Source organism: Antrostomus carolinensis, unplaced genomic scaffold (assembly GCF_000700745.2).
Source record: "Antrostomus carolinensis isolate BGI_N321 unplaced genomic scaffold, ASM70074v2 scaffold23607, whole genome shotgun sequence".
NCBI lineage: Eukaryota > Metazoa > Chordata > Aves > Caprimulgiformes > Caprimulgidae > Antrostomus > Antrostomus carolinensis.
In genome coordinates this window covers 1,804-16,059 of record NW_010327091.1, presented here as the reverse complement: position 1 = coordinate 16,059, position 14,256 = coordinate 1,804, and the positions used below count along the sequence as shown (strand labels likewise).

Here is a 14,256-nt window from a genome sequence, read left to right as displayed (position 1 = left end):
CGATGAGCTTAAAGGTCTTTCCCAATCCAGGTGATTCTGGGATCCTGTCAGTGTATAAGCCCAGAAGGCTTTTGGGCAATGACAACACCCCAAAACTATAACAAACTACAGCTTGGCAGTAAAATTGTAACTGGTTATTTTTGTCCTTAGCTCTAATGACATTCATGTTTGCTTCTTAATTTAACAGCTGATAAGTACAAGGATTCTACCCCTGACGGTGCTAAAAACGCTGACAACACAGCGAAGAACGCTGAGCCGCTGATTAACCTGGATGGTGAGTGTGCAGCAATCAACTGTCTGGGTCTCTCACACGTGAATGTGTTACTTTTGTGATTCTCTTTGGATTTTAAGTTGTTCCTGTGATACATACATCTTTTTAAAGCCCCATTTAAAGCTTTAGCAATGCAGAATATATGTTCTTCACCTGGTGGTTTAAGCTGCCTCTCTGAGAACAGAGATATGCACTGATGCAGAGCTTTCTCTCTTGATAAAGGGCAGGAGGGAAAATCTTTCTCAGCAGAACGAGATGCCCAGAGACTTAATCCTTTATTAATAAAGTTGGGAAGGCTCAAAACAGGCAGTGAGGAAGAAGCTGAGGGGTTTGCAGAAACAGCTTTGCAGAAAGCTCTAGAAAACATGAATACTTACTGTGGGTTTAGGTGAAATAGCAAGATACTTTTTGCCTCTAGACTCTAACATATCTTTCTTTAAAACATAAAAGCTAAGGAAACATGACAGCACACAGTTTACTTCAATACTGTCACATATTACGTGTTGCCTTGGTCTTCCCCAGCTGTACCTCTCTCATCAGCATTGTAATTTTATTTTTTTGACTGCTAAGCATATTCACAATAAATGGAAGTGGTGAAAAATAGCTGCTAAAAATAGCCCTAAATCCCCCAAGTCTTCTCTCATTACTCCTTCTACCAAAAGACAGCGAGGGAATTGGTCCTGCCCTCACCCAGCAGGCACAGTTCTGCTCTGCACTGATAGAAAGATTTAGAAAAGAGAACATCTTCCTGTAATTGGCTTCATTTTTAAAGACTTAACACAAGTTTCCCCGTGCAGTAGGACATTTTGGTGTTGAAAACGATGGGTTTTGTGCTTTGCTGGTGTGCTGTGACCTGGTTACAAAGCCTGGTGCACACTTTGATTTCTCTGTAGCCACACTAAGTGATTGCTCAGTGCTGTGTCCATGGCCCTGCCCAAAATTGAGAGCAGTCTGATATCCTGGAGTCAGGAAGCCAATTCTGTCTTTTAGAACCAGTTTAACTAGCATATATATTTTTAATGCTAATTATTTTTACAGTGAATAATCCTGATTTCAAGGCTGGAGTGATGGCTTTAGCTAATCTGCTTCAAATTCAACGGCATGATGATTACTTGGTAATGCTTAAGGTGAGTTTCAGAGTTTTCAGACCTCCTTTCTTCCTTCTTTTCCCCAGTGGCTGATAACATGTGTAATCACTTGTGGTACAGTTACTGATAACTATGGCTTTGTAGGCACAAAGAGAAAATAAAACTCATCCTGTAGGTGCCTTTCCAAGCAGGTAAGAACACAGAATGTAAATCATGGACATTATTATAATTATCTTGGTAAATAGTTAAGTTGTAGCTGAGTTCCTGGAATTCTGACACTTAAATGTTGTTCAGAATTTGGAGTGCCCTAGGTTAGCTGAAATACTGCTTCATGAGTTCTTAATGAACCTCAGAAATATTGAGGAACACACTCAAAGGAGAAGATTGTATTCCAGTGCTAGAAATTAAGAGAAAGTTGAAAACCTAGAGGCTAAGTGATGCAAAGGACTTTTTAAAATAAACCTCCTAGGGAGGAGCTACAGTTAAAAGCTTCTTCCTCCTCCTTCTGATCCTATGAACTGTTTAGTCCTTGTCATCACTGAAGTCAGTTTCATTTACTCTTGCCAACTAATCATGGGTTTTCAATGCAGTAAATAGGCTAATTAATTTTCTAAGGCATCTCTTTTTATGACTTTGAGAAGATTTGTGACTTACTGGTGGAACTCTGTAGTTATCTGTAAATTTGGGGTTGCACCTGTGCTGTATTTTTGAAGTACTGGATTTACTGAGGCTGTAGCCATCCTGAGTTCCTGCTTGATTGTGGCATAACATGGAAATAAGCTGAGTTTTGTTTGGCACTAAAATAAACTTATTTCACTGGAAAGAAAATAAAATTAAAAAACCAAACCAACCAACCAACCAAAAAACAACAAAAAAAACCCCCAACAAACAATGATGTCCATCCATTACAGAAGCTGTGATATTTGCTAAATTTATTTTGGAGAAACTAAATGCCATGGGTATTGAAGTTTATGTGGAGTGTGTAAATCTGTGACAGGAACACTTATCGTGGTAGCCTGGTTTCCTAAGGAATTAATGACCTGCCATTATCCCATCAACCACTTTCTCATTCTCTCCAGTATGGTGTCCTCCTTTACCTTCCCAAAATAGCCTTTGAACTCTTAATCAGTCTTTAAAGAGTGGTGGAGATCTTGTATATCAAACTTGTACCAAATTAAATAAAAAACAAGCCCAAACTCTACAAAAATAAGTGAAAAGGGGTGTCAGGTAGAGAGAGAAGAGGCCACATGAATGACAACATTAGGGATCTGCAGCATCAGCTCAGCCTTTAGTGGACAGAGTTCCTGCAGGTCCTCTTGCAGGCCAGCAAACTTCAGAATCTGGGTTCATCTCATCTGGTGCTAGCAAGTCAAAGAGATAGCAGAATGTGTTTTCTACATAAATATATTTATGTTTTTGTCACTATTTCCCCGTTTTCCCTATTTCTAGTCTCACTTTTTTGGGACAGAAGTGGCTGGACAAAACCACCAGCCTGACTTTTTTTATTTTATTTATTTTTAATCACAGTGAGAATAGATTCCTGCAGTGGCACTTCATGTTATATGAATAACAGTAATGCTGGTTTTCAGGGTTTGATGATATGAAAATGTAAAACTCTTTAATTCCACACCACAGTAAGCAGGTTTGCAGTGTGCACCTGGAGAAGTTATGATCCCTGTTGAGGTTTGGACACCCTGGAATGGATGCTTAGGGAAGACCAAAGGGTGTGAGCGTGCCACAGACATCCAGCCAGAGTGACCAGAGAGATACTTGGAGTCCTATTTTATTAATTGAAATGTGGCAAGTTGATGAGAAAGCAAGTGTGTAACACAGTTGGATATCCTTCTAATGCAAAAAGCACTCAAAATTCCCTTACACAAGGTCTGGATTCACTGCTGGAATTTAAAATTAAATTAAGCTCTTATCCAGGCTTCTCCTTTCAAGTTACAAAGATTCCTAGCAGTATTCAGTGGTAAATTTTGAGTCTTGCTTCTCAACTTTAATCATGACCAAAACCAGGAGAAATCTTTTTGTGGGGGAGAAACATGAAGCAGTAAGACTGTTTCTGTCACATTTGGCTACTCCTCAGGGAAAGTCGGAGGAATGTGTTTGACAGCCCCAGTTCTCTGTGGTGGAAGTCTGCCTGCATGGTTATGCCTTCAGTTATTTTTAGAGGCCTTTCCAGCTGTAGGTATCTGTCACTGATCGCTCCGATATGATTTCACGCTGTGTACTGCAGCCAGTAAAAACAGAAGAGCAGCAGGATTGTTAAAATCAACCCTGTTCTTGTTCCTATGTCTAAAAATAATTCCTTTCTGCTCTCAGTCATTTTAAAACCTGGCTGGGTAGCCTCACTTCAGGTTTTACTGCATGTGGAAGGTAGTTCAGCACCTTTAAAAGATGCTGAGAAGAGGATTGCCTTCCTGAAGAAGGTGTATTGCTGCAGCGTTAAAAGGTGTGTGAGCTCAGGAAAATAAACCCAGTGCTGCAGCTTTGGGATCACAGTCACCTTGTTCTGGGAATCACGAGCTTTTCTTGACTGTTCCTAGAACTTTGCAGTTTCTGGCCCAATAGTGGCTGAGATTAATAGTGTAATGTCCTTTTCTCTTCAGCCTGGAGAAGAGAAGGCTCCAGGGAGATCTTATAGCACCTCCCAGTACCTGAAGGGGCTACAGGAAGGGTGGGGAGGGACTTTTCATAAGGGCAGTTAATGACAAAACAAGGGGAAATGGGTTTAAACTGAAAGAGGGGAGGTTTAGATTAGATATTAGGAAGAAGTTCTTCACTGTGAGGGTGGTGAGACACTGGAACAGGTTGCCCAAGGAAGTTGTGGCTGCTCCTCCCTGGAAGTGTTGAAGGCCAGGTTGGATGAGGCTTTGAGCAACCTGGTCTAGTGGAAGGTGTCCCTGCTGCTGGCAGGGGGGTTGGAACTGAATGATCTTTGAGGTCCCTTCCAACCCAAACCATTCTGGGATTCTATGATTCTATGATTAATCTGCCTTCCCACAGCCTGAGAGACTGCACCCATGTGAGGCACTTCTTGCAAAGAATAACGGTATTTGAAAAGGTTCAAAGTCTGTAAGAGTTTCCCAAAAAGTGTTTCACAAAATTCTGAGTTTAAGGTTATGCTGGGTTAGAACGTTGGCTCCCTTTCCCTTAGAATTTCTGAGAAATTGTGATGGTTTCACTGGGCTGGCCCTTGGCCAGCAGCCAACACAGCTATTCACCCACTGCCCCCCCATGCCCAGGGGATAGGGGAGAGGACTGGGGGGACAAGGAAAAGGAGGCTCGTAGGGTGAGATAAGAACAGTTTAATAATAGAGAGAAAACTTATAATACTATTAATAGTATTAAAATAGTAAAGATAATGATAACAGTAACAATATATGCAAATGAGTGACCCCCAGTGCCATTGCTCACCACCCGCCCACCTTTTAAGCCCGGCCCGTTCCCAGATCACGATCCCGCAGGAGCCACAATCCCGACCCGAAACCGCAATCCCGGGAGAGCCAGAGCCCGAGCCAAAGCCAGAGAGAGCAAGAGAGGAAGAGCCCCTCACTAATATACTGCACATGATATGACATGGAATAGCCCATTGGCATATCTGTCAATTAAGTTTATTAATTTAAATATTATTCTTCCCCCCTTAAATCTTGTGCTTGTGGACTGACAGAACACAAAATCCTTCACTTCCAGTGACACAGATGTCAACATTTATCAGTTATGAGTGTCTCTCTCACAGCCAGGCCCAGGCTGGAAGCTAAACACAGCACAATTCTAGCTACTGAGAAAGAAAAAGAAAAGAAAAGAAACCCAGCTCTATCTCAGCTAAAAACCAGGACAGAAATCCATCAAGACATCAATTAATTACTCTCATCTTTAAATATTTTTCCTAGGCAATTCGCATTTTGGTTCAGGAGCGCTTGACGCAGGATGCCATAGCCAAGGCCAGCCAGTCCAAGGAGGTTTGTATATACACTGCATGAGTTTAGTGTGAATTATTCCATATTCAGTCAAGAAGTGTAGATATTAATGTCTGTTATCTCAGTCCAAATGGTTCTGTTGAAATATTTCACTTAGGAAGGTGCTGGAAATTTGTTTTATCTTTGGCACACTGATTTAAAAAAACCCCAGAGGATTATGGAGAGTATACAAAGCTTTTTTTGTTTCAGTGGAATGCAGATATATGTACCTGTGTGATATATCATGTAAGTAGCTGTTCTCCTGTCTTTGTGTGTGCTAGAGGATTACCCTTACTGTTCAGTGCAGCAGGCCTGTGGTATGAGAAGAAAAGTATGGCCTGGCTGTTCCTTGGAATTGGCAGTGTTGGCTGCATAAACAGGTTGAAACATTCCTTGTATGGAATGTTTTACTCAGTCTATACACCTTGTGTATGTGTTTAAGGGATGGGTTGTTGCACAGCCAACTCCTCCTTCCCCAAAAAAAAGAGAAATGATGAAGGAAACTTCTGCACTTAAACGTCAGATTTTGCAGGATTATTTTCTAACCATGAGCTGACCGTTTGTAAGATATTCCAGGGTATGACTGAGGTTTTTCAAATTGTCATTTCTTAAACATTCCCAGTTTTTCTGCTTTTCTCTCCAGGATTTGGCACAGCAGCAGCTCCTGGCACTGAGTCTTGGGTGCAGCCAGGGAAGGCAGCCTCTCTTGCTGCTTTTAGACATGTCCCTGCTAAAGGAACAACACCTGGTCAAAGAGCACAAGTCCCTTCATCTTCTGGCAGCTGCTCAGAACAGTCCATGCTTTATTTATTATTATAAAACCACTTATCATGTTTACTAAGTGGCAATTGCAGGTGCTCTGAGTTGTGGTGCAGTAATTGCCAGAAGCATTAGGAACAGTAAATCAAAGCTTTTGGTCTTGTGTATCCATAAAACCATTAAAAGAGCAGGAAAATATGAAAGCAGCTGAGGCTGCTGGAGAGTCATTTTAGGTTCTGTAACTAAATGTTAATAAAAAGCTGCTTGGAGTTGTTGATGTAGCTGACATGCAGGGGTCAAAGTGGGGTTTCCTGTGCATTTGGCAGAACCAGCTGCTTTGAGGAACAGTGAATTTTTCAGATTTGATGGGACCTCAAAGCGTCATTGGGTCTTAGGTTGAAATGTCACTGAATGTGATATTTGTCATTGGGAGCGTGTGCTTATTAAGAATGCTAAATTTCAAGTGAAATTGAAAATAGTTGGGGGATTGGAGGCAGGAAAGCAGCTTTATCTGTGCCAGCAGTGATCATGAACATCCTAACGTACCAGGTGAATGAAGAAGATCTGTTAAAAGCAGAGGGGATAGCTGGGTTGCAGGAGAGGAAAAAGAAAAGCTCTGATTTTGGTTGTTAATGGTCAAAATTTGAGCCAGTGACACTTTGTATATTAAGCTTTGTCCCTGGAAACAGGTTATAAATGTCTGACTGCTGCATGGCAGGCGACTTCGTATACAAAATGTCATGAGTCACATTCTTGGCAATATCAAGACAGAGTGGGGGGGGAAAGATAAAATAGATAGAGGAATATTCTCTGGCTGAAGGATTTGTACAAGGACTGTGCTGGGGACATTTAAACCGCTGCACTTGGGCTTTAAATGTACCAAATAAAATGAGATTTATCCTGTTGGGTTGGCAAGGTGCAGTTTCTGAGATAAGACATGACTCTTTTTATTTTAAGATGATGTTTTGAATGGTTGGCAATTCAATATACTCAGTGTCTAGACAGGATTCAGATTTCCACTGACAGACTCATAGGCTGTCCTGGGCTTTCCTTGCCTGATGAGCTTATCCTAGGTAGGATCAAATACAACACACACCCTTCAGCATCACTTCAAGGATGCTCCCAAAAGCTGTACCTGGGGCATGTTTAAAAACACAACAAAATGTGTATATTTTCCCCCTACTCTGAAATCTGGAAACCTTTTTTTCCTCCCAGTCCCAGGAAATCTTGTTTTACACTTTCAGTGACAGGGGAGATGGCTGAGGTGCTCAGGCCCATTGCAAGTGTTTTGTGCAGCAGTTTTAAGTTAATTTTTGGGGGGGATGAGGCTGAGAAATGAAATAGTCTGTGTGGTAATGGATTTAAAGATGGTCTTAATTTCTTTCCCTGTTTGCTGTGCAAATGAACACGTGCCTGTTGTGCCTGTACAACCCAACTCCTGCCACGAGACCACTGCTATGGGGCTTGAGAATAACCACAGTGGCACCTTCAGACTGGCCTCTCAGCGTTGGAGGTGCCATGGGGTGTTCAAAAAGAATGACACTGGCCCAGGTTGGCCAGAGAAGCTGTGGCTGTTCCTCCCTGGATGTGTTGAAGGCCAGGCTGGATGAGGCTTTGAGCAACGTGGTCTAGTGGAAGGTGTCCCTGCTGCTGGCAGGGGGGTTGGAACTGGATGAGCTTTAAGGTCCCCTCCAACCCAAACCATTCTATGATTCTATATATTTTTAAGATTGCAGTTGAACATCCATTTTGGTCATGGAAAAGAACCACTTTTGGAAAATGAGGAATTAGAGTTAGCTTCACTCAGCATTTTCTATTTAGTTTGCATTGTTTTGATCAATTTATTTATTTTAACCTGTATATAAAGGCCTTTAAAAGAAATCCTCACTGCTGAGAAGGTTCCCAACCCCATCACTGCAGAAACTAACGTTACTGAACTCAAATGTTTTCCTCGTGCCAAATGCATGTGCCAAGGCAAACGTTGAAAAAAAAAATTACAGAGGTAATAAAAGCAAATTCTAAGATTTGCATTGTTTAAATCTAATTTTATGTGCACGTTGAAACATGGTGAGGGATTGCTTTAGCGTGACTGCTCCTCCAGAGCTGGAGAGGGTAAAGGAAAGAGAGAGATTCTTATAAATGGCCACCAATAAAACTTCCTTGTACTGTCTTAATAGACCATGTGTTTAGAAAATTGAACGTTCAGCTTTTATTCCTGAGCTTAGCAATGAAGAAAACGCTCCTGGGGGTATCGATGGAGGTTACAAGTTCAGTGCTTGAGAAACTCACTCCATGACAGAGAATTTTTACAACTCTTCTTCTTTTTATTTTTCACATCAGCCAGTGCTTTGAGAACTGGCAGCTGTTTAAAGGCGATAGTTTCTGAGAGAGCCTCGTTTGTGCAGGCTTTTTTGTTTGTCAGGGGGTAGGGATGTTGCTGGGCTGGGTGTTCTCTCACAGCACTCTTGTTGGCCTTTTAAGGATTGAATATGGGCAGTGTGTATCCAATGGGGTTCTCTTGACAAGTAGGGATTATTATTAAGCATGAAAATTTTTTTCTTTATTAATACTTGGGGTTTGATGTTTCGTGGAATCAAGTGTGACCACTTCTTGAAGTGTCTATCCAAGCAAAAAAAAACTCAGCTGTCCTCTCCTCCAGAGTTACCCACTGAAGTACTTGATATTTTATTTTCCAAACATGCAAAATGACATTTCTAATTATATTTGAACATGCTTTTTCTTTTTTTAAGGGTTTGCCTGTTGCTTTAGAAAAGCACATTCTTGGTTTTGACACAGGAGGTAAGCCATCCTCTCTTCATCTTACTTTTAAATAGTGATGTTTGCCTTTGAAAAAAGGATATTACTGTCAAATACGTAGCTGATGTGTACGGTAAAAAAGCCTGGAGTGGAAAGAATTGCTCCCTCCCAGCTTGTTATTTCCGAGCAATCTTGAGCATTTTGTTTTGGAACAGAAAAGCATAAATTTTAGCTGTGGAATATGTTGTTTCAGAGTCATGTTTAAATAGCTTTTACTGGTAGCCATGTTTGCAAGTGGAAGAAATGCATCTTTAGTGTCGTCTTGTAAATCTGGCTCCTACCAGCAGAGGACCTCTGTGCTGCTTCCCCCTGTTTTACCTGCGTGATTTACCTAAAATCTCCACGCAGGCAGCACAAGTTGGTGTGACCTGATAGATAATAATAAAGAGTTCAACCAGGCCAAGTGCTGGGTCCTGCTCTTGGCTCAAAACAACCCCACGGAACACTCCAGGCTTGGGGAGGAGTGGGGGGAGAGCTGCTGGGCAGAGAGGGACCTGGGGGTGTTGGGCAACAGCAGCTGAAGATGAACCAGCAGAGTGCCCAGGTGGCCACGAAGGCCAACAGCATCCTGGCCTGGATCAGTGTGACCAGTAGGACCAGGGCAGTGCTGGTCCCCCTGTACTGGGCACGGGTGGGGCTGCACCTCAAGTGCTGGGTTCAGTGTTGGGCCCCTCACTCCAAGAAGGACATGGAGGTGCTGGAGCGTGTCCAGAGAAGGGCAACGGAGCTGGGGAAGGGTCTGGAGCACAAGTGTGCTGAGTTCCCTTGTGGCTGAGGGAACTGGGGGTGTTGAGCCTGGAGAAAAGGCTCTGTGCAAGTCCCTTGGAGGAGGGTGGAGAGAGGTGGGGGTGGGTCTGTTCAACCAAGGCCCAAGGGACAGGCCAAGAGGAAATGGGCTCCAGCTGTGGCCAGGGCAGTTGAGATGGGATGTGAGGAAGAATTTCTTTGCTGAAAGGGTTCTGAGGCATTGGAAGGGGTTGCCCAGGGCAGTGGTGGAGTCCCCATCCCTGGAGGGATTGAAGAGTCGTGTAGACATAGTGCTGAGGGACATGGGTTAGAGGTCCAATTGGTAGCATTGGGTTTATGGTTGAACTTGAACGATTTTAAAGCTCTTTTCCAACTACTATGATTCTATGATCTATAATTTTTTAAGGAACAGCCAGGTGACCTGGGACTCCACTAGTCTGGCTTCACTTTTGCCCCACATCCACCTAAATTAGCACTCAGAAGGCTTCACGCTGACCCGATTTGGCTGTGCCTTACTGCACGTGCTGCAGGAAGCTGAGCGAGGTTTTGCAGAGCACCACATCCCTCTCCAGCAGCAGGGAGAGTTGTTTCCCATTTCAGATATGCAAACCCACAAGAGAGGAGGTTTAGATTAGATATTAGGAAGAAGTTCTTCACTGTGAGGGTGGTCAGACACTGGAACAGGTTGCCCAAGGAAGTTGCAGATGCCCCCTCCCTGGAAGTGTTGAAGGCCAGGCTGGATGAGGCTTTGAGCAACCTGGTCTAGTGGAAGGTGTCCCTGCTGATGGCAGGGGGGTTGGGACTGGATGAGCTTTAAGGTCCCTTCCAACCCAAACCATTCTGTGATTCTATGAGTGAAGTGCAGAGCATTGACTTAGATTAAACCTTTCTGAAGACCTTCCTCTCAGATACAAATGTTTGACACGACTTCTCTTTCTGCCACTCACTCCCAGATGCTGTTCTCAACGAAGCCGCCCAAATTCTCCGCCTGCTGCATATAGAGGAGCTCCGAGAGCTGCAAACAAAAATTAATGAAGCTATCGTGGCAGTTCAGGCCATTATTGCTGATCCCAAGACGGACCACAGACTGGGGAAGGTCGGGAGATGAGCAGATCAAAAAGCTTTTAGTCACTTGTGTCCTTAGTACAATTAGGAACTACGTCCAACCCTGCACAACTCCGGCATGCAGTTTGACATGGTATGATTTTACTGTTTTGAAAGAAAACAGGAAACTGAGTTCTGACTTCTGATGAATTCTGACTTATTTTTTTTTTTTCTTTCAATAAATGAAGTTGGGGAAAATAGACAAATTGTTCTGCTGAGCTCTGAGTTGGCAAATAGGACTTTTTTTCACTTGTGTTTGGCTTTGTGTTGAGAAGGGAGTGTTACATAAAGGCTCTGCAGATTCCTCTTTAGCTGAGGTCTTGCCATTAAAACATCTCCCTCTTGGCTTGCTGCTTCTGCACATTCTACCCTACAACTGAAATATTAAAAAAAAACCCTAAATCCAAAGGGAAACTTAAAACCACCATTTTTTTTTAATTATTATTATTCAATTATTGAAGTAACCTAGAAAACGTGAAGCGTTACAACGTAAATGGTATTTCTGAACACGTATTGGTCTACACTGGGTAGGTCTATGAAGGCACTTAGGAGAACCAACAAGCATGAACAGATCAATTCAAGCATATTCTTCTAATATAAATACTAAAAGACATGCATGGAGGCAGTGGTGAAAATACAGAATTGTCTTCTGGAAAAACTTCAATGCCTTTGCTGTATCACGTAAACCGGAGCGCGCACACACACACACAGTCTCTGTCTTCGGGGCTGTAAATTACCTGAGACCCAGCATCCAAAAGCATCCAAAGCTTCCCCCATTGCTGCTTAATTTTTTTGGGATAAAAAGACCTGTTGGTCAGATTGTCAAAACTTATTAAAAAAAAAAAAAAAAAAAAAGAAGAAATTAATCCATTTTTCTTCCAATAAAATAAACTATTTGAATAAGAAAACTACCTTTAAAATTTGCTTGTATAAGCAAGAGTTAAAGTAATGGCCTAAGATTCACAGGACCATTTTAATTATTTTTTTTTAGGTAACATCTCACTGTTTTTCACTTTTTTAAAAAAATACAGTAGTAAAGACTTGAGGTATAACTTGAAAAAATACTGGATTCATCTTTTGCAGGAAAGTCGGTCGCTTCATTGGCCTCGTTTAAGGGGTTTTCTCCCCCCCCCTCCCCACTTAGTTGTATGCAGTGACAGTTTTCTGGGTCTGAAGGTTTTTTTTGGGGTGCAAAGATTGTTGTTTCGAGAGAGAGCAGTTATTATTTCCTTGCTGCAGAGAGAAAAGGAGAACCTTTAGCACATCAAGCACACAAGTGCTGTCAGACTAGACAGAGGGGCTGGGGTTTGTTGTGTTTTACCTCCGGGGCAGTAGGGATAAACTGCAGTTATTCCATAGAGATGTGATCGCTGCTCTGGGAGATACTCATCAGTAAAGGAGCCAGTTTCTTTATCAACAGCTATCACACCATCCCTGGTGATAAAAAAGGGGGAAAAGTGCTTTATCCTCTATGAAACTTGGTTTTTTTCACCCATCTATATGCATTGAAGAACAGAAGCAGCTAAAAAGATTGGTCTGAACACCTGCAGGACAAGGGGGAAGGAATTTGCCCTATAAAATCTACCATCCAGCTCATCCCAGTGCTGCAGAGTCACGGAGACACCCGTCCAAGGGGAGATTATCTCCCTGAGAGTCTCCTCCAAGCACTTAAGTGTTCACTGTAAACTGCAAAGATTTGACTGAAGTTCTGAGAGCTTCCAGCTGGAGTGGGAATAGAGGCGAGTTCCCCATGCTTGAGGGCGTGGGGTGATGGGGGAGAGGGAATGACCGAGGACAGAATCTTTTCTTTGACTTAATCTAAACTCAGAAACATGGGCCAAGTCTTAATTTTTTTTAAACAACACAAAACCCAACCACTCTTTCTGTCCCTCCCAGGAAGCTGGGATTGTTTCTAAACAAGCACTGAGATTTCCAAGCGGGTGTTGCTGAACGTGGCACTGCAGGGGAGCGCTCTGGTGAGGTTCCAGGACTGGGGGACCTGGGAACACACTGGGGACAGCATTATTTTTTCTTCTCTCTATCAATTTTCCCCCTCTATGTTGTTTTTTCCCCCCTCTGTGTTGTTTTTTTCCCCTCAGCATTGTTTTCCCCCCTCTGGCTCAAAGCCCCTCCAGGCTGCTCGCTAGCATGACCCACGCAGGGAGCGACAGAGGCTGCTAAGGGGAGTGGAGCCCTGGGAATTGCCAGCTCAGCATTCCCAGAGGGAGCTGGATTTCTTTCCTTACCGTCTCCAGTCGGTGTGGTAGAAGTGATTGGCGTAACTGATGATGCTGAAGGGGTAGTTGAGGTTGTTCTGTATGACACGCCGTCCTGTGCCATCGGGGAAGGTGCACTCCAGGTGCTTTGTTCCTTTCCAAACACAAAAACAAGTTACCAGGCCACAAAAAAAACCCCCATCAAACGTGGGTTGGGTTTTTTTTTGTATTTACTACATTTTCAAACAGCATCTCAGCCTAAAGATGTAGAAGCAACTCATACTGTGAGCCCCCTCAACCCCATCACACCACATCCTTTGGGGCAGGGTAATGGAATTGGGCAGAGAAGCCAGAGACCCCATCACACCACATCCTATGGGGCAGGACAATGGAATTGGGCAGAGAAGCCAGAGACCCCATCACACCACATCTTTTGGGGCAGGACAGTGGAATTGGGCAGAGAAGCCAGAGACCCCATCACTCCACATCTTTTGGGGCAGGACAGTGGAATTGGGCAGAGAAGCCAGAGACCCCATAACACCACATACAGCTAGAGCTGTTTTTCATCACACCACATCTTTTGGGGCAGGACAGTGGAATTGGGCAGAGAAGCCAGAGGTAGCAATGAGCTGAAGACATCTAGAGCTGTTTTTTTTTCCCCTCAAGGTTTAGTTTGTCATGTTCTGATCCATCCTTGGTGACCTTACCTGCGTCTGCCCAACAGAGCAGCTTGGAGAAGGGGTCGAACGTCAGGCCGTTGGGCAAACCGATGTCTGTGTTCACCAGGACTCTCCTGTTGGCTCCATTGACAGTAGAAGTTTCAATTTTAGGTGCTTCACGATTCCAGTCTGTCCAGTAAAGGTTCCTTGGGGAATAATGATATAAAGAACAAAGAGGACACAGCACAGTAAGGAGTGGTAGGAGATTTATCAGCTTTCTCTTCGTTACTGCTTCTCGTCAGGAGAGAGGTCTGGTTTTCTCCTTAGCAGTGCCTGAAATAAATCTTAATTTCATTTAAAAAACAATAAATCTAAAAACCAGAATGATGTTAAACATGTTTACAACCCCAACTGTAGCTCCCAGACGAGGGCGAGTCTTGGGAGCAGCACATTTTATATCACAACAGCACCCCAGAGGCACAGCTTCGTGTTTTCAATCGCCGGGTGTGTTTCAAAGCTTTTAAAAAAATAATGTCTGACCCAAGGCTGAGACAGCAGGTTTAACCCAAATCCTCAATGATCACAGAATCACAGAATGTCAGGGAATGGAAGGGCCCTCACAAGAAAATACAG

The 14,256-nt window shown here is 43.2% G+C and overlaps 2 protein-coding genes across 2 annotated transcripts in view; one reads left to right on the top strand and one right to left on the bottom strand.

Moving 5' to 3' along the window:
• Positions 1-187: 187 nt before the first annotated feature.
• RTRAF (RNA transcription, translation and transport factor) lies at positions 188-10,953 on the top strand (the record flags this gene model as incomplete). The annotated part of the gene is made up of 5 exons (XM_010171813.1): positions 188-274; positions 1,310-1,398; positions 5,256-5,324; positions 8,831-8,879; positions 10,598-10,953. Coding segments are annotated over 5 exons (449 nt in total), but the record flags the coding sequence as incomplete, so codon positions are not given.
• Positions 10,954-11,970: 1,017 nt separating this feature from the next.
• Positions 11,971-14,256, bottom strand: part of LOC104527956 (nidogen-2-like) — a gene marked incomplete at its 5' end in the record, with an annotated part of 3,435 nt that continues 1,149 nt past the window's right edge. The window contains 4 exons of the mRNA XM_029085916.1: positions 11,971-11,981; positions 12,070-12,182; positions 12,995-13,118; positions 13,672-13,829. Of these exons, the coding sequence (XP_028941749.1) occupies positions 11,971-11,981; positions 12,070-12,182; positions 12,995-13,118; positions 13,672-13,829 (406 nt within the window). The remainder of the gene's footprint in view (positions 11,982-12,069; positions 12,183-12,994; positions 13,119-13,671; positions 13,830-14,256) is intronic.